Source organism: Micropterus salmoides, unplaced genomic scaffold (assembly GCF_014851395.1).
Source record: "Micropterus salmoides isolate LMB-PRFRI ecotype aquatic unplaced genomic scaffold, ASM1485139v1 Ms_hic_scaffold_6, whole genome shotgun sequence".
Lineage (NCBI taxonomy): Eukaryota > Metazoa > Chordata > Actinopteri > Centrarchiformes > Centrarchidae > Micropterus > Micropterus salmoides.
This window is the reverse complement of record NW_024044348.1, coordinates 27,948,686-27,966,395: the sequence shown is the minus strand read 5'-3', so window position 1 is coordinate 27,966,395 and position 17,710 is coordinate 27,948,686. Positions and strand designations below refer to the sequence as shown.

The 17,710-nt window shown below is 42.4% G+C and overlaps 2 protein-coding genes across 2 annotated transcripts; one reads left to right on the top strand and one right to left on the bottom strand.

Annotated features, from left to right (window-relative positions):
• Positions 1–270: 270 nt before the first annotated feature.
• On the top strand, positions 271–9,995 carry znf710b (zinc finger protein 710b). The gene is made up of 5 exons (XM_038701841.1): positions 271–1,057; positions 2,741–4,315; positions 6,864–7,055; positions 7,448–7,619; positions 8,223–9,995. The coding sequence occupies exons 1-5, from the start codon at positions 1,013–1,015 to the stop codon at positions 8,402–8,404; spliced, it is 2,166 nt and encodes a 721-aa protein (XP_038557769.1). The 5' UTR covers positions 271–1,012; the 3' UTR covers positions 8,405–9,995.
• Positions 9,996–12,834: 2,839 nt separating this feature from the next.
• Positions 12,835–17,705, bottom strand: LOC119890530 (isocitrate dehydrogenase [NADP], mitochondrial-like). The gene is made up of 11 exons (XM_038701842.1): positions 17,399–17,705; positions 16,234–16,325; positions 15,884–16,049; positions 15,571–15,731; positions 15,334–15,477; positions 14,738–14,874; positions 14,380–14,531; positions 14,165–14,277; positions 13,639–13,736; positions 13,451–13,543; positions 12,835–13,300 (listed from the first exon to the last, which is right to left on the bottom strand). The coding sequence occupies exons 1-11, from the start codon at positions 17,517–17,519 to the stop codon at positions 13,216–13,218; spliced, it is 1,362 nt and encodes a 453-aa protein (XP_038557770.1). The 5' UTR covers positions 17,520–17,705; the 3' UTR covers positions 12,835–13,215.
• Positions 17,706–17,710: the final 5 nt, after the last annotated feature.

Below are 17,710 nucleotides of genomic sequence, written 5' to 3'. Positions count from 1 at the left end.
TTTTAATCTCTCCTGTAACTCTCATTTGATCTGTTTCTTCCCTACATCCATCTTCCATTTCTTCTTATTCTTTTACCGCATTCTGCTCCACTCTTCCCATCCCCCTCCTTCTCTTTCTCTCCCTCTCTCTTTCTGTCTCTCCCCTCCACCCCTCCCCTCTCTTTTCCTTCAGTATTCTTTCCTTTCACTCCCTCCTCCTCCTCCTCCTCCTCTCTTTCTCCATCTTCTCTCCCTCTCTCTCTCTCTTCCATTCGCTCATCTCCTTGTCAGTCACCTTCTATCTCTTTCTCTCCCTCTGTCTGTCTCTCTCTCTCTCTTCTCCCCTCTCCTATCACATACTTGCATCCAAGTCTGTGCACGAAACAATCTTCCAACACTTTTCTGTACTCATAAACCTTACTTGATAAATGAGAGAGTGAAATACTAAGGCAGAGAGAGAGAGAGAGAGAGATACATAGAGGATACACAGGAAAAGACTCAGCAATAGATGGAGCTAGAGGAATAAACAGATAAAGGAAGGGAGACAGACAGGGATAGGCAGAAACAAAGACAAAGAATGACAGACGGAGATGGAAGAAAGGAGGGCGAGTGAGGAGTGAGGTGGGAGGCAGCCTGGTGGATCCATAATTTCAGACTGATGTGATGTTGATTTTGTTTTTCTTGCTGGGGTGTATGTGTGTGTGTGTGTCTTGTGACTTTGAGGTGACTTAGCCGATTTATCACCAAACTATCAAGGAGCCGTGTGCATCAGTGACACAAGCTTTTTTTGTTTGTTTGTTTGTTTTTAAAACGCTACTGGCCACATGCTCCTTTTCCAGAGGAAGTATTTGTTTGTTTGTTTTTTGTGTCTGGCCTGTGTTTGTGCTCGTGTGACCAGAGTCACTACCGAAACTGTGCTGAAGAAGAAGAAGAGGGGTGGAGGCGGGCAATGTTAGCCCCGCCTCCCCTCATCCCTCACGTATAAATAGGAGGCGAACAGAGTCCATTCTCACTTCAACACTTGCACTGAAGAATGAGATCCTTAAAGCACCTGAAACCTCACAGCAGGAGGAGCGTGGTGAGTTTATTGGCTCTCACTCGTAGCATATTAAGTGGTAGTTTGCTGAGCGGGGGGTGGGCAACATGGGTTGATCACGTCCCAGCTGAAAGACAGGTAGAAAATGGCCCTCGGAGATGCTTTGATTCTTTGTAGATGTTCTTTGTTTTTAAAGTTGCCATTTGCGGATTTCTTATTTCTCACAAATTAAGAATTGTCTCTGGCATCATGGCCTTCTCTACTCGCCCTCTTTTGAGCTTTTCCCAACTCTTCTCCGTTCCTCTTTTTTCTCTCGCTTGCCTCTTTCACTTCACAATTTTTATCTTTCATTCTGTCTGGCTTTCATTTTGTCATTTTCTTTCTCCTTCTGTCTCCTGGTTGCTCATTGCCTCTCCCTCCCTCCCTGTCTACAAATCTTTCTTTCTCTGTCTTCCTCTTGCTCTCTTCTGACTGCTGTCTCACACTCACCCTCTCACTCTTTCACTCAGCTCTCCCCCCTCCCTCTCCAGTGTATCTCTCTCTCTCTCTCTCTCTCTCTCTCTCTCTCTCTCTCTCTCTCTCTCTCTCTCTCTCTCTCTCTCTCTCTCTCTCTCTCTCTGCTTTCCTCCTGCCCCCTCTTCTCCTTATCTCTTCTCTACCTTTCATTTTCTCTTTTTTCTTTTTTCCTCTACCCCTCCCCTCCACAAGACTCTTGCCTGCTCAAAGCTCTCTCTCTCTCTCCTGCTTTTCTCCCTCCCACCCTCTCTCTGTCTCTGCTTTTTCCTCTTCCCCCCCTCTGTTCTCACTCTGCTCTCCTCTGTTTTTGTCTCCTCTCCTGCTTTTCCATTCTTTTTTTTTTAATTTCTTTAATCTTGCTCAGTTTATTCTCAATATTTTTTCCTTCTTGCACTTGAATGTGTGTGTTTGTGTATAGTTCAGTAGGCCATCTAATCCCCCACAACACACATACACGGACACAAGCCATACATGGTTAGCACGCTGGATTAGGATGGTGTCTTTCATAGTTCCTGTGTCTCAGTCACTAGAGCTAAAGGTTTGCGTTTGGGCAGTCTTGATTCAGGTTTACTTCTTATACCAGAACCATTGAATTGGGATGAGGTTAGTCTCAGTAGGAGGAAATATTCTATGTTTTGTTGTGTAGTCTTTGTAGTGATGCAATAAAAATCTCTGTTTCTCTTTGTCTCTTCCTCCTTCTGTCTATCTCAACAACTGGCTCAACGAGACACTGTGATAGGATGATGAGTCTTTACACCTTTTTGTCGTTATTGGGTCACTTTTGATGAAGGACATATTCTCGTTGGAGGACAGTATGCTGTTGCATTATATTGCATGCATTATATTACTCATGTCATTACTTTTCTGCCTGTGTAACAGTTTAGATGAGATGTATTTGGTTGTAGGCTAAGTATCCTGTATTGACAAATGTTGTCAAGACCAAGCTGTGTTGTGTTCTCGATTGTTTTCTTAGCTTCTCCTAGCTAGTTTTGTTTTGTTTGGATTTGAGAAATTCGCTGAAACAACAAAACAGACCTTTACCTATATTTAAGATGGTGACAGAGAAGAAATCCATAGTTTCATTTGTTTTCCCCACAGTACCATGCAGCAGAATGTAAACTCTATTTTGTCAGATATATATTTGTTAATTGCTTCCGTGCAGTGCTGACATCTTGCCTCTTCGTGCATGTGTGTGTCTTTCTGTTCCAGGAGGAGGCGAGCCGGCGCCTGGGTAGATGTGAGCCCAAGGTAATGGCCAGGCTGGTGGACATAGGCACACAGACAGATCCAGTTGTCGTGCTGTCCTTGGCCCAGGCCGCCGTGCTAGGTCTCATCTCCCAGAATGAAGTGTTCGGAGCTACCATTGCACCTAACGGCTTCTACACCGGCGAACCCAAAGAGTCCCCCGCGCCACCAGTAGACGGAGTCGACTACGAGTACGCAGACCAGCTTATCGGAGCCAACGGAGATTACCTTGGAGACAATTTGGGCGAAGAAGGTCAGATGCAACCCAGCTGCAGTCAGAGGAGGTGGCAGCAGGGGCCCCCTCAACATCCTGACGGGAAAATGGTTGGCCCCGAGCGTCACAGCCTTCAAGGCGGTGACGTCTCCTCATCCCATGTGAAAGGGGAAGTGGTGAACTCTGGGATGTCCTCCTGTGTCCACATGCTTAACAATATGGCTCCCAGAGGTGGTTTAGTACAAGTGGATCCAGCCACCCTCAGAGGCACCAACAAGAACTGTTCAGAATGTGAGCGGGAAGCATCCAACCAGCAGCAAGCCAACACACATGTTCACCCTCCTCCCCCCCAGGTGGGCCACAGAGGAGGGGAGCAGGGCCACAGAGGACTGCAGGGCCAGCGCCCTATGGGGGGCCACGGTCGAGGTGGCAGAGAGGATCATGAAGAGGTAGAACATCAGGGGAACAACATGATGAAGCCTACACAACAGGAGGAAGCCATCAGCAGCTACTTCCAGACCAGTGAAGTGGGCAGCTATGATTCGGCGGAAATGGGCATTGGGGGGGGTGAGTATGAAGACGGCAGCCAGAGCATGATGTGGACAGATGGGAGTGGAGGAGGGCAGCACCAGCAGCCTCCGCACCCCCAGCCTCCACGGCGGCACGGCGGCCGCAGAGTGGACCGGCTAGATATCAACATCCAGATTGATGAATCTTACTGCGTAGACGTGGGAGATGGTCTGAAGCGCTGGAAGTGCCGCATGTGTGATAAATCATACACCTCCAAGTACAACCTGGTCACGCACATCCTAGGCCACAATGGCATCAAACCACACGCCTGTCCACATTGTGGGAAGCTCTTCAAGCAGCCCAGTCATCTTCAAACCCACCTGCTGACCCACCAAGGTACGCGGCCCCACAAGTGCACGGTCTGCAAGAAGGGCTTCACCCAGACCAGCCACCTGAAGCGGCACATGCTCCAACACACTGACGTCAAGCCCTACAGCTGCCGCTTCTGCCGCCGCGGCTTCGCCTATCCCAGCGAGCTGCGGGCGCACGAGGTGAAGCATGAGCGCGGACGTTGCCACGTCTGCTCGCAGTGCGGCATGGAGTTCCCCACCTACGCCCACCTCAAACGCCACCAGACCAGCCACCAGGGCCCCCACACCTTCCAGTGCACAGAGTGCAACAAGTCGTTTGCCTACCGTAGCCAGCTCCAGAACCATCTCTTGAAGCACCAGAGTCCGAGGCCTTACACCTGCTCCCAGTGCGGCCTGGAGTTTGTGCAGCTCCACCACCTCCGTCAGCACTCACTCACTCATAAGGTACTGACACCGCCGCCGGACACTTCAGCTCCCACCCAGACTTCCTGACTGCTCTAGTTACAGACACGCTGTAAATATTACCTGTATAGCTCATTAGACTGTTAAGGGTTTTCCTTTTGTGATCTAAAATAAAATGATAGTGGAGAACGAAAGCAAACACACACACACAAAAAGAGGCACAATCGGATCACCAAAGGGAGGATACCACCCCTCTGTTGTCCAAAGGCCTTTCTGTCCTTTACCCACTGAGACCTGGGTGAAGTAGACAGGTAAGAGCACTTACCCTGGCAGGCAGCCATCTTCTGTACTGCGTCCTTTTGTGTTTTTATGTCAGATTTTTGGTGTGACTAAGGCTTGCTTGGAATTTCTGAAGTCAGAATAGAAGCAAGTACAAACAGCTAAATGTCCTGTTCTAACATAGACTAGACTAAACTAGGCTAACCTGAATCTAAATGTTAATAAAGTCAAATTAAATAATAGGAAGCAACTTCATCAACAACATACCAAGGACGGTCTTTGCTACAGGATTATTTTCATCCACTTATCATTGTAGTGCTAACAAGTCTGGGTCGGGATGTGCCTATTTTTTGCATGCAGACACCTTAAATCCAGTTGATCACTCATTCACTATTCAATAGATTAAGCTCCAGGATGAGAGAATTGAGTTTCTAGCTTTTCAAAAAAGTTTGCTCATGTTAACAAATCCGGCCAAATAATTCTCCTGTAAGCTGTAAAGTTAAAAAAACTGTTCAAGTGTGCTGTGATGTTTCATCTGCTTTTAGAGAAATGGCAATGAGAAGTAGAATAGATATGTCTGTTCAGTGCTGCATTTTCACAAAGATTTGATTCTGTACATCTACAAAACTGAGTGTCGTCATGTACTCCTCATTATAGTCCTCGTCTGAATGAAATGTCTGTAATTGCTCAGTGCCCCCTGTCTGTTCTACCCGCATGCACACAATTACTCACACACACAGGTGAGGAAGAGAGAGATGAGGACCACAATTCATTTAATGTAACCAGAGGACTCAATTTGAAGCCTTGATTATTACTTGTCATTCTGAAATGCGCAGCAAATGACATCTTAAAATTTCTCTGAAACTGCACTCTTCAATTCACCTTTGAATGAGGCAATTTTTAGAAACTGCCATCATTTTCTTAATACAGATAGATAGAGCGACGGACGTATAGATGGATCAGATCATTTCCGCTAGTTTCTAATAGAAATCACACACAGCGTCAAATGAAAATGCTGAATTCCCAAGGATTTACCTAAATTTGATTACTTTCAGGGCAGCAAAAATCCTAAGCCACACTCATCGAAATGAGAGAGCTGTCTGTATTCTCAGTAGAGAAAATGTTCTCTTTTGTGGCTTGTATTTGAGCCTGCTGTCTGCTCACTGCTCCCCCTGGTGGACAACAGCAACACATACCGATTGTTGTGTAGGCAGCGGGTGGACTGACAGTCTGCCAGATTTGTCTGCTTATACAAACACTGTCTGTCGGCACACTGGTGACCTGTGATACATATTTGTTCTTCTCAATAACCCAGAATCCATTTATTCAGACCCACTTTTTTTGTCTGCTGATATTGACTGCAGAGTGGAGTGTATAGGGCTACAGCACATTCATTTAGACAAGCCCCAAGGCCTTAGATGCTGTGAATTGTCTGCTCTTGTGACCTGCTTCTTAATGTTTATACATATCCTGTCGCATGTGGTTGAGAATGTTATGGGAACAGAAGAAGGAGGGATAGAAAGGGCTTTTTCTTTTTTTTTTGCTGTACTATAGCAATCATTTTGATACACCTACCTTGGTTGCCTTAGATTTTGATATAGTAAAACAAATGAGCAGCATCTCCCAGGCAGAATGTGAATGTCATAAGGTTAAAATATTCTACAAAATTGCCACCGACACCCCAGACAAATGGTTGCTTTGCCGTCATAGCACATTGGCTTTACATAGTATTTGCACGACATGATAACAACTGAAAAATGTTCTGTTCATTAGAGTACATCTTGGCATCATGGCCTGCATGTTTTACAGGAAAGTTATACATTCCCTGTTGATTTGTGGATGGAATTGTATATTGTTACAGTACCACAACAAAGTTTGATACTTTGTTATATTCCAGGAAAGTATAAGTCACACCAAATTGAAAAAATATGTGTATAATGTCTGTATGTTCAAATTTGAGTGCGTTATAAATCTGAGAAGAGTGCAGTTTTTTGTACTTACTGCGGCAATCGGGTGCTAAGGGTTTTAGTGTCTTAATTGCCTCCATGAGCTGTGTGCCACTGCTGCTCCTCCAACTGCTGACTGTGTTGACAAGTCAGGCCATATCAGCAGCCAAACTACAATACTAACTTCCCGTTTTAAAAACACCAGCATGTACGTGTGTCTTTCACCTCACACTGTATTTTCCTCAGTCTCTTCCCAACTCTTGTGCCCCTCCAACTCACAGTTTGAAAAGCTGTGATTTAAGCAATAAATCTAGTCATTGCTATATTTGAGTGTTTAACCCTTTCCTTCTGTTTGGACTCTGCAGGGGATGAAAGGCCACAAGTGTGACGTGTGTTCCCGGGAGTTTACCCTGTCAGCCAACCTGAAGAGGCATATGCTCATCCACAACAGCGTCAGGCCCTTCCAGTGTCACGTATGCTTCAAGAGCTTCATCCAGAAACAGACCCTCAAGACCCACATGATCGTCCACCTACCTGTGAAGCCATTTAAATGCAAGGTGAATATTTGAACTTGATGAATAAAAAAGGAAAAGAGATTATATTCTGGGTTAGTAGCAAATGTAAGCTTTTCTAATCAATTTCGGTGTGAAATGAGATGTGATGACACATTTTAAAATTAGTTCAATTTAATTTAACAGGATTATGTAAAGTGGAGAAATTAGAAAATATGCTGCTAGGAAGCAATTCATACGGTTCGATACCAGTGCAGTTTTGCTACAATTAAATTCATATTATTAGAGTGGGATAAACTCCCAGCGGTTTGAGGCACCTGACATCAGGCAGGATGATAGTTACTTCCCATCTACAAGTAGCTACTGTGACGTATATATTTACATTTATTTATGTCCTTGTTCATCAGTGTCAATATTTTTGGTTCCTTTTTTTCCAGGTATGTGGCAAGTCTTTCAACAGAATGTACAACTTGCTGGGCCACATGCATCTCCATGCTGGCAGTAAGCCCTTCAAGTGTCCTTACTGCACCAGTAAGTTCAACCTGAAGGGAAACCTCAGCAGGCACATGAAGGTCAAACACGGAATGGACGTCTCACCAGAAGGACAAGGTGAGACCCGCTGCACACATCATTTCTATTATTCATTCCACACCAGTGACCCTCTGATCATAAACCTAGTACTGACCTGGACCCTGGTCCAACAAATTCAACACCAAATTTAACACACCTGCTCCCCATTCACACCTGAGACCTTGTAACTCTAACGTGTCACATGACACCGGGGAGGAAAAATGGCTAATTGTGGCCAATTTGGACATTTTCACTAGGGGTGTACTCACTTTTATTTCAAGCGGTTTAGACATTAATGGCTGTGTGATGTGTTATTTTGAGGGGACTGCAAATTTACACTATTATACAAGCTGTACATGCGCTACTTTATATTGTAGCAAAGTGTCATTTCTTCAGTGTTGTCACATGAAAAGATATAGTCAAATGGGTGGGGTGTATTCACTTTTGGGAGATACTGTATATATATATTTTCTCTTGCTTGTTTTTGCTTTTCTGTTGTTCAGTTCATTTATGTTTCATTTATTGATATAATATGTCTACAATTTCTTCAGCATGGTGACACTTATTAGTGAAAGGAATATGGTAGCTTTGGTACTTTTATATCTTTTTTTTTTTTACAGCTTTTTTTTTTGTATTTTCCAGAAGTTCTTCCAGAAATAGAAAGCCAGGGGGAGTATGAAGGACAGAACTTCGGCTTTACATCACCAGACAATATGGACAATGGAGGCTCCCAAAACCTCACTAAACTCACTACAGCAAACATGGAGGACATGGAGGAGTATTACAATTTTGGGAAGGATACAAGCAGCTACACTACACCTTGAGTGGTGATGGGCCAGAAGACATGTTTTGCTTTTGTTTTGTTTTTTTGGAAGGCAGAAGGAAATTACAAAGTTGTTGACAAGGCTTTGGGAGACACTGGGAAAGGGGTTTTCATTTAGTTTTGGCCTCCTTGCAGAAGAGCCAGAACTGACAAACTCTGATGGGAGGCCAGGAAGGAGACGCACTTCAAAGGAGACGTTTCAGCTCTGTTGCTGATAGCAGAGACGCCGAAACTGTTGACGCGGGCTGGAGCTCCTTTTTTGGGGGGGATTACTGCGCTTACAGACTCAAAGACTCTCACTGGCGGACAGTCAAATCTGTATGTTGTGTGTATGTATCAGTTATTTGAAGAAAAAAAAGAAGAAAAAAGTTGCATTTGCAGAGCCATCAGTTACATTTGATGTGATAAAAATTTGTTTACCATTTTGCCATTTTTGTCACATTCACAACCAATGTATGCCCTTATAGTTTTTGACTGAAAGTGCCAGCTAGAGACATTCGCAGCTAAGCTTCCGCCTTGTCAGCTATTTACTCACTGTATATCGAACTTTTGATACATAGTCACAACATATTCATAGGTTTGAATGCTCTTACTAAAAAGCTCCTAATTGTAGTAACCTGTTTCTACCCAGCCCTCCGTTTAAACAGGACGGTCTTTCAATGCTTGTGTGCTTTGCACAGGACTTTATAGCCTTTTTCTTGGCAGGTCACTTCCTACCAAAGTGGCTACTGTCCCATGTCGGCTGACAACTGAAAACAATGACACCGACATGTAAAGCCCTCTCACTGTACAAATGATTCTTCAACATGCAGTGTGCTTACTTACCGTTTTCGTTTCACATGGTTTAGCTTTACATTAATAATCTATCCCGTGTAGTGAATAATCTGCTCCAGTTTTTGAATTACTGAGTGAACAATACAAAGCACTTTTTCATTGAGACCTGTCATTTTTCTGTGAAGGCTGTCTTCTGTAACTCATTTGCCTCAAGGAGAAGAGCTGGGGGAAGTAAGATTGTACAATCTTCCAAACCCCCATAACGGCAATATTATGAAACACAAACAGATATGCTTTCTCAGTAGGTATTTTGTAAACTGCAGTTTCCTTGATATGGATATTTCACAGTTGTCAGTTCAAATGTGAATTGAAGAATGAGCAATTTGTATGGAGAATCAGCAGTTTGGGTTTTTTGTTGTTTGTAGTTTCAGCACTCTTAAATCCAGGGCTCTTTTCACTTCACTTTCAATTCAGTTACTTCAGAAAGATATTCCTCCCTCTCAATGGGAAAAAGACACTGAAAATGGATATAAATCCAATCTGTAGATTTAAAAGAAGGAAATATTATTATTTGGTAGTCCTGGTTAAATTTTGATTGGTTGAATTGAAAGTGGACTGATGCTAGTCCTGCTATTCATAATTCTGTTTTGGGGAAGACCGTCAGTTCCCCCTGTCCTGCCATGCAGGTCAGCCTTGATATGCACACTAAACCAGAGGAATGGTCTACTTGTTCATTTTTGAAATGAGGAGTATCAAACTGAGACCTCATGGAAATTGACCATGGATTATTTAATAAAGGTTATCTAGTTTAAATGAGACTGATGCTTTAATCTGTCCCTTTGTTGTTGTTTTGTTTGGGGGGTAATTCTCAGCATGTTGTATTTTTAGCCATGCTAGTGGCTGTATGGATAGCAATGTCAGTCTGTCAGACTTTGGTTGAGACTGAAATATCTCTTAAATTTGGTACACACATTTATGTCCCCTCAGTAGGAATTGTAATAAATATGTTGATTAATTAACTTTTCAGATAGCGCCATCTTCTGGTCAGAATTCTGCCTCAGCTGTACTTTGTGTTCAGTGCTAATTAGCAAATGTTAGCATGCTAAGATGCTAAACTAAGATGGTGACCATGATAAACATACCTCATTGTTAGCATGCTGACATTAGCATTTAGCTCAAAGCACCACTGTGTCTAAATACAGTCTCACATATACCTGTTAGCATGGCTGTGGACTATTGGTTTTGATTTAGCCATGCTAGCACTAAAGCTCTAGGGGTGGCCATCATCAGAAATAAATAAAACATTTTTCAGTACTTTGGTTTATGACTAAAAAACTACTGACGGAACTAGTGATATGTACCTGCGGACTGGAACCATAGCTCCTTTTCATTTTATTAGGGCTGTTCAACCAACTACGTGTCTTCCTCAGGTCAAAATACACAGGATGAAATTGAGGAATATACACTGTAGCCTATGGCAAAATGACTGACATTATAATCATATATATAAATGTAATCCCTCATTTCCACCCTGTGGGTATTTGAGAGCTGTAGTTGGTTGACACATCGCAAATAAAATTAAAGTTTGCTTTGTTTCTACTGTGGTGGTACTACTGATGTGATACTGATTATGGATGTGAACATAACTCTAACTTACAAAACTAATGACATTCCCATCTGCCCAGCTGTTCTTTGTGCTAATTAGCAAATGTTAGCATGCTAACATGCTAAACTAAGATTGTGAAAATGGTAAACATACTGCTAAACATCAGCATGTTAGCGTTGTCATTGTGAATATGTTAGCAAAGCACTGCCTAAGCACAGTGTCACAGAGCTGCTAGCATGGCTGAAGACCAACCCAAACTTGCAATGAATCATGGCTCAGTGTAATTGTCATTCAGGGTTTCAGGACGTTCACATGTGAGGAAGAAAATTGGGACATTTCTGAAAGACAAAAGAGTATTTTGTTAAATGTGAAAAAAGATGTATCAGAGAAATCTGCAGACAGAGCAGTAAAAAAAGGCAAACTGCATGTCTGACTTATTTACTAACTGTCAAGGGGGTAACTTCCTTTATTGTTCATTGGTAATGGCATCTCTTACGCATGTTTTTAAAATGTGCTTCTAGCAGTCAGCTGGTAGGGGGTTAGTGTCTTGCTTAAGGACACATTGCCCGTTGTGGGAATTGAATTGTTACTTTTGAGTTATGTCCGTGGTCTTTCTGAAGCCTCAGTCAGCTCCAGTATGGACTGTCCCACTGCAAAATGTGCACTCAAAGATTGGTCCTACTCTATTTCACGGATGCTTTGCATTGTGCACGCATTATACTTCCATAGGAAATCATTTCCCAGGAAGTGATTGATCAATATGCTCAGAGATATGACTCTTTTATGGCTGCAGATCATATTAAGTAGAAGGTTCTTCAGCACTTAATAGTTGCATGGGAATGTTCTTCCAGGAGGGAATTAAAAAAGGTAATCTAAATGCTAATTTCTGGTAATTTTGTGGTAGAGGCACCTTGTTCATTTTCTTTGACTTTTTAGTGGCTGGGAGAGACAGACTAGCATATTCCCTGCAGAGTGGTTCAGTTATAAAGTTCACCTCTGGCAGGACTTTTGAGTAACAAATGACTAAGAATGAACAGAAGGAATATCATGCTATCAAACTAACCTTTGTTCTGTCAGTGCTTCTGTGTCTGATGGCTCCAGTTGCCTTCAATTATATCAACAGGCTGGATGAGATCTTTTTCACATAACTTCCTAATGACATGTGTTTGCTTTAGTTAGGTAGGTTTTAGGTTGGATACAGAACAACTTGATGAAAACCAGGTTATTTAGATAAACGGAAATAATTCAGGTAACCATGATTGACAGTCTTCCTGACATAACCTGAATTATCCTACTGCAGCAAGCCACTATTAATTATTTTAAATTACAAGCACCAATAATGATCTAAAAGGTGCAATTTTGCCACAATCAATTTCAGACAAGAGCAGTGTAAAGTTAAAAGCTGGCTAACTGACCATGTTGACATCTGCTGGTGATATACTGTAGTTGTCAGCACAGCAGAGTGTTACTACTCACTGTCATGCACTAGAGGGTGCATATGACGTCTAGTAAATGAGCACTGCATGAATGCACTGCTGGATATGTGCTTGAAATTAAAATGTGAAGGGAAATTGCATGTGGATGACATTTACTATAAGTGATTCTGATTTAAACATCTGGATTTGCCATTTGGCTCCAGTGAGGTAACTTCTACAGCGCCCTCTACTTCTCATTCTGTCTGATTTATCATTCTCAAAGCTCCTCCTGAAGGCTCAGTTGCAACCACAACACTGATCAGACCAATACTAGCTGAGTACTATTCTGACATCTCAAACATTTAGTAAATACATTCTTCTTCTTTGCAGATTTTGATAAACTGAAACAAAATGCTTCACTGCTACTTTTAATTATAACGCCTCCATCTGCCTAAATAATTAAATTGATGAGTATCATTAGAGCGCAGAGGAGTCTGAAAGTTAATCTAACAACCCCCATAATCATTCTGTCCAGAGTGTGCTGATAAGTCTGTTTTCTGCCCCAATGTTCAGGATAACAGCACCGAACAGTGTAGCTACTGAAGTAAAGGACAAAATGAGAGCAAGCCCATACACTGCTTGTAACTGAGAGATAAGCAATCACTATTTCTTTTTAATATTAATGCTGACAGTACAAAACATGGCATATTGTCCTTTGTTCCCTGAAGATGCCCTCTAATTAATTGTGATTTCTTTGACATTATAAGTTAACGTAAGTTAATACCAATTCTTACAGTACAATCACTTAATTGTGCAATACAAAAGTGGACCGTTGGCAACAGGAAAGGCAGAGGACCACGACCACAGTAATGTGTTAGTGAGCTATACAAATATAAAAATGGCACTATAAAATAGCAAACTTAGATCCTTCAAAATCAGATACAAAGGGTCATACAAACAAAAGCTAAAAATCTACAGACAGGTTTTGTCTCTCTAAGTGTGTCTTCAGATTGTTCTTCATTTGCCCAGAGATTTGTCCAGGTTAGTCTTGATAGCATCCAGGAAGTCTGATGTGTTGACATAATGTTCATTCAGCTTGCAGCTGCAAGATCATAGTGCAGGGGTTACATTTGCAATAAGTAATAAAATCAGTCTGTATGTTAGAACATCATAATAAGTTTCCTAAAAACAGTCCACAAGCATATGTGACACACTCTAAGCATGAGTGTGGTATCTGAAAATGTAAACTCACTTGGCTAAACCATGGATGCAGCCTGCGAGATCCTTAGTCATCACACCATTTTCCACAGTTTCCACACAGACTTTTTCTAACATCTGGGAGAACCTGGAGAGCGACAGTGCAGAGTGACAAATTATTATGTAAAACTGCATAAACAGATATCCCATGAGTAAATAAAACTATATAATCAGATAACATACTTTATCAAATCGGGATTTCTGTCCAGTTTGCCTCTGTGCTCCAATCCTCTAGTCCAGGCAAAGATGCTAGCAATGGGATTGGTACTGGTTGGTCTTCCCTATAAAGCAAAGGGCATGTATTGTAGTTGCTTTGCATTCCCTTCAGATCTAGTAATGCCACCGTGGATGGATACATTAGCATCCGGCTTTGTTTCCATGTTTGATGTGTTTGCACTGGCTTTAAACACTTCAAAAGTGGGTAATCTCACAAAACTGGAAATATCTTGAAAAGGCTGATTTGAGTGACAGCTGTCTGACAGTGGCAGTATTTGGCACCATCTAAACTTCAACTACAACCTAACTTCAAACCCAACACAAAGTCTTAAATTTTGGGTCCCGCCAAAATGTCCATCACTTAGCACATCATAGTTCCTCACTCTCAAGGTCTAAAAATCCAATCAGTTTGAGCAGAGGTAGAAGTACAAGAACATTGTATTTTGCTCCCAAAGTAAAAACACTCCCAGCATTGTCAGCTGGTGGCTCTCACCCTCTGGTGTTCACGGTAGTGCCTGGTGACGGTACCATGGGCGGCCTCAGCCTCGATAGTCTTGCCATCAGGGCACACTAGTACTGATGTCATGAGACCTAGAGAACCAAAACCTGGACAAAAAACACAGACAAGCCTGTCAAGGTGATCTTAGTTCAGATGTAACTAATGAGACAATATGGCGTTTACCCATCATCTAATTAAAGTGTGCTTACCCTGAGCCAGAATGTCTGACTGCACATCTCCATCGTAATTCTTGCACGCCCAAACAAATCCTCCAGAAGACTTCAAGACCTGGGCCACCATGTCATCAATGAGACGGTGCTCATACCAGATCTTCAGCTTGTCAAACTCTGGCTTGTACTTCCTGAAAAAACACAGAATAATGAAATGTTTATGTCACCATAACAGTGACTGTTAAATTCAGCGCCCAGACCACTGAGCAATACAATTGGAGAAAAGTACACTGTTTGTTCATCTGGTTTTACATAATTTAATTGCAATGAGTCTACTAAAGAGTTTATTTCTGGAGCAATGCACCAAGTCTGATTCCTCATCTGCACAGTATCTCACTTCTCGAAGATGTCTTGGAAGATGTCTTTGAAGCGCCCATCGTAGGCCTTGAGGATGGTGTTCTTGGTGCTCATGTACAGAGGCCACTTCTTCTGGATGGCATACTGGAAGCAGCTGTGAGCAAACCCACTGATCGACTGTGCAAAGAAAATATAACAATAAGGTAGAGATTTGAAATTGCATCACAGCAATTTCACAGCTGTCAAGTTGGTCGGCAACATGTAGCCTACAGCTGAACCGAAGCCATGTTTGCTTCTCATTGACCCGCCCTTCTCTGCTTCTTATTGGCTAGTAGTCCTTAACTAGGAACTGAGCATGTGCAACAAAGATCATTTAGAGACAAGATGTATCACTCCATAGTTAAAACGAAGCCTTCAACACAGGGTGAAAAGAGGAGCTGCAGCAATGAAAAACAATATGGTGATTTTTGAAAATTAAACCATGTAAACCTGTTCTGGTACAACCCCTAAATAGGATTTTGAACCTGAAAATGAGCATAATACCACCTCTTTTAAGATTATTTATGTTTATTATTTATAAATATCACATTGGTATATCATTCATGTAAATAAATATATAAACAAACTCATTCTTACCTCATCAGTGTTGTACATTCCCATCCCACAGCCTCCTGCTTGAAAGTCATACACCTCCCACTCTTTCTGTTTGCTTCCATCAGCTGGGGAGAAAACCATCTTGAACTTGCCAGGCCGGTCAACAACAAAGTCTGTGGCCCTGTACTGTGAGATTAAAAATCAAACCCGCAGGTATGTAAGATTTATCTTCTGTCAGTTTGGATGCATCTCTGTAAAGGGCAAACACACATTTGTTACCTGATCGCCGAAAGCATGCCGGCCGATTGTTATGGCTTGTGTCCAACCGGGAACCAGACGAGGGATGTTTTTACAAAGGATTGGCTCACGGAAAACTGTGCCACCCAAGATGTTCCTGATAGTTCCGTTAGGACTCTTCCACATCTTCTTTAGCTTAAACTCTGAAAAGAAAAAACAGTAAACAGTTTAAAATACAAGATAGATAGATATATAGATATTATTGCTAATGCTGCTATTGGTTGAAATATGCTATAATATAAATTAGCACAAGCACAATTAACATATAATTAAATATCAAAATAATCAAAGTTACCTTCAACTCTGGCCTCATCAGGGGTGATGGTGGCACACTTGACAGCAACGTTGTATTTCATAGTTGCCAGAGCAGAGTCAATGGTGACCTGGTCGTCTGTCTGGTCACGGTAGGGCAGACCCAGGTCAAAGTACTTCAGCTCAACATCAACATTTGGCAGGATGAGCTGTACATGTACAAGATGTTTAATGTGTTATATGTATGAAGACAACTGCACAGCAAGCGCGCGCGCACACACACACACACACACACACACACACACACACACACACACACACACAAACACAGTCTGATGATTTTAAGGCCTAAATCACTGAGAAGTAAGCCGAGTTTTACTCTGCTCCATGTACCTTCTCTTTGATGAACTCCCATATGATGCGAGTCATCTCATCTCCGTCCATCTCCACCACTGGCTGGTCCACTTTGATGCGCTTTGTGGCATCTGAAAAATGTACGTTACATTATCTTTCAAGCTTTACTCTGTTGCTCACAGCAGCAAGGAGGTGATGACACTGAAAATGTTGGGCAGAAACACAGTCAATGCTGTCTCTCGTCTGTCTACTTAACTTTAATTTAGCTTTAGGGTCATTCACAATTTGCATGTTTTCATTGCTTCAGACTGAATCCACTGCCTTATATTAGCCCACACTTCCGTTCATTCTGGCTGGTTTGTGACTATCCCTGCAATCTGGTTAGTAGTCTTTAAACTCACATCCCTGTTGGATCATCTACAAGTGAAGAATATCTCTAAAAATTACCACCTTTTAACGTACTCCGCTCACCTGTGGAACCTCTCTGACCCACCAACTAACTGATGACAGTGACACACAGCACAGCCTGCTTTCCTTTTTATATCCCTTTCTTTACTTTGTTACGCAAAACTCATTCACGCTGAGACAGTGAAACTCTGCCAGACATTGTGACCTTGGGATTATATTACAGTTTTGATAGCAGTTATTACCTGTCAAGGCCTTTTTGTAACTGTAACACATGGACTTGCATGCCAAGACAGACTGGCACCAGCTGCTCATATGGGCTTCATAAGATTACTTTTTGTAACATACAGCCTGTTAGTGGTATAAATACATCCTTGCTCTCACCTGTGAGATTTATACAACAAATGATTCACATTTTATTTCGTATTCAGCGTGATATTGCTTTTTGGTTTCCTCTTACACATTAAAGTTTTCTATTAGGCCTGAGCAGTTTTAACTTTCTCTTCTGCCTTGAGTTTTGATACATTTGTATAAATGAAAACTGATTTAGGTTAATGGCACTGACTTTACTACTTTCAGGATCTTGTGATTCAGTGATGGCTTTACGCCAATCAGCCACATCGACTTCCTAATTACCTCGGTTTCCACTGTCACTTAATTCAGTAGCCTACTCATTCATAACACGCTGTCCACACTGTAGACTATGTTTCACACCCAGGCGACCACATTAATGTTGTGAACCTCGGTGAAAATGCGCACTGCAATGGTCTTTGAGTCATATGGTCGACGGCGGACTTACAGTTCCTCTGTTGCGGTCTGTGGTGGCAGACGACGGCCGGTGAGAACACTGCGGGGTTTTCCGACAGCACAGCAGCTGCACTTCTCGATACGGTCGTCAGAGCCCTTAGGTAACCCGCCATGTTTAGAGACTGCGTACGGACACGGCCACTGGAACTGTACCTGCTTTTCTTATGAATGAATGACGGGCCGGTAAACTGGTGACGCCGGGCCTCTAAGATCCAATGACTTCCATCCACGTCAGCTTAGAGGACCGTGAAGTGCGCACGTTGAGTTCGCCGTAGGCTCAAGTTCAATTCAATCCTTCTTCCTA

Excerpts from the sequence above, each read along its gene's own strand:
- LOC119890530 (XM_038701842.1), bottom strand. The coding sequence starts at position 17,519 with ATGGCGGGTTACCTAAGGGCTCTGACGACCGTATCGAGAAGTGCAGCT. Across the intron at positions 16,050-16,233 it reads GGGAGTTCATCAAAGAGAAG|CTCATCCTGCCAAATGTTGA; the intron begins GTACATGGAGCA and ends GTACATGTACAG. Across the intron at positions 14,278-14,379 it reads GTCAGACATTCTGGCTCAGG|GTTTTGGTTCTCTAGGTCTC; the intron begins GTAAGCACACTT and ends TTTTTTGTCCAG.
- znf710b (XM_038701841.1), top strand. The coding sequence starts at position 1,013 with ATGAGATCCTTAAAGCACCTGAAACCTCACAGCAGGAGGAGCGTG. Across the intron at positions 1,058-2,740 it reads CTCACAGCAGGAGGAGCGTG|GAGGAGGCGAGCCGGCGCCT; the intron begins GTGAGTTTATTG and ends TTTCTGTTCCAG. Across the intron at positions 4,316-6,863 it reads AGCACTCACTCACTCATAAG|GGGATGAAAGGCCACAAGTG; the intron begins GTACTGACACCG and ends TGGACTCTGCAG.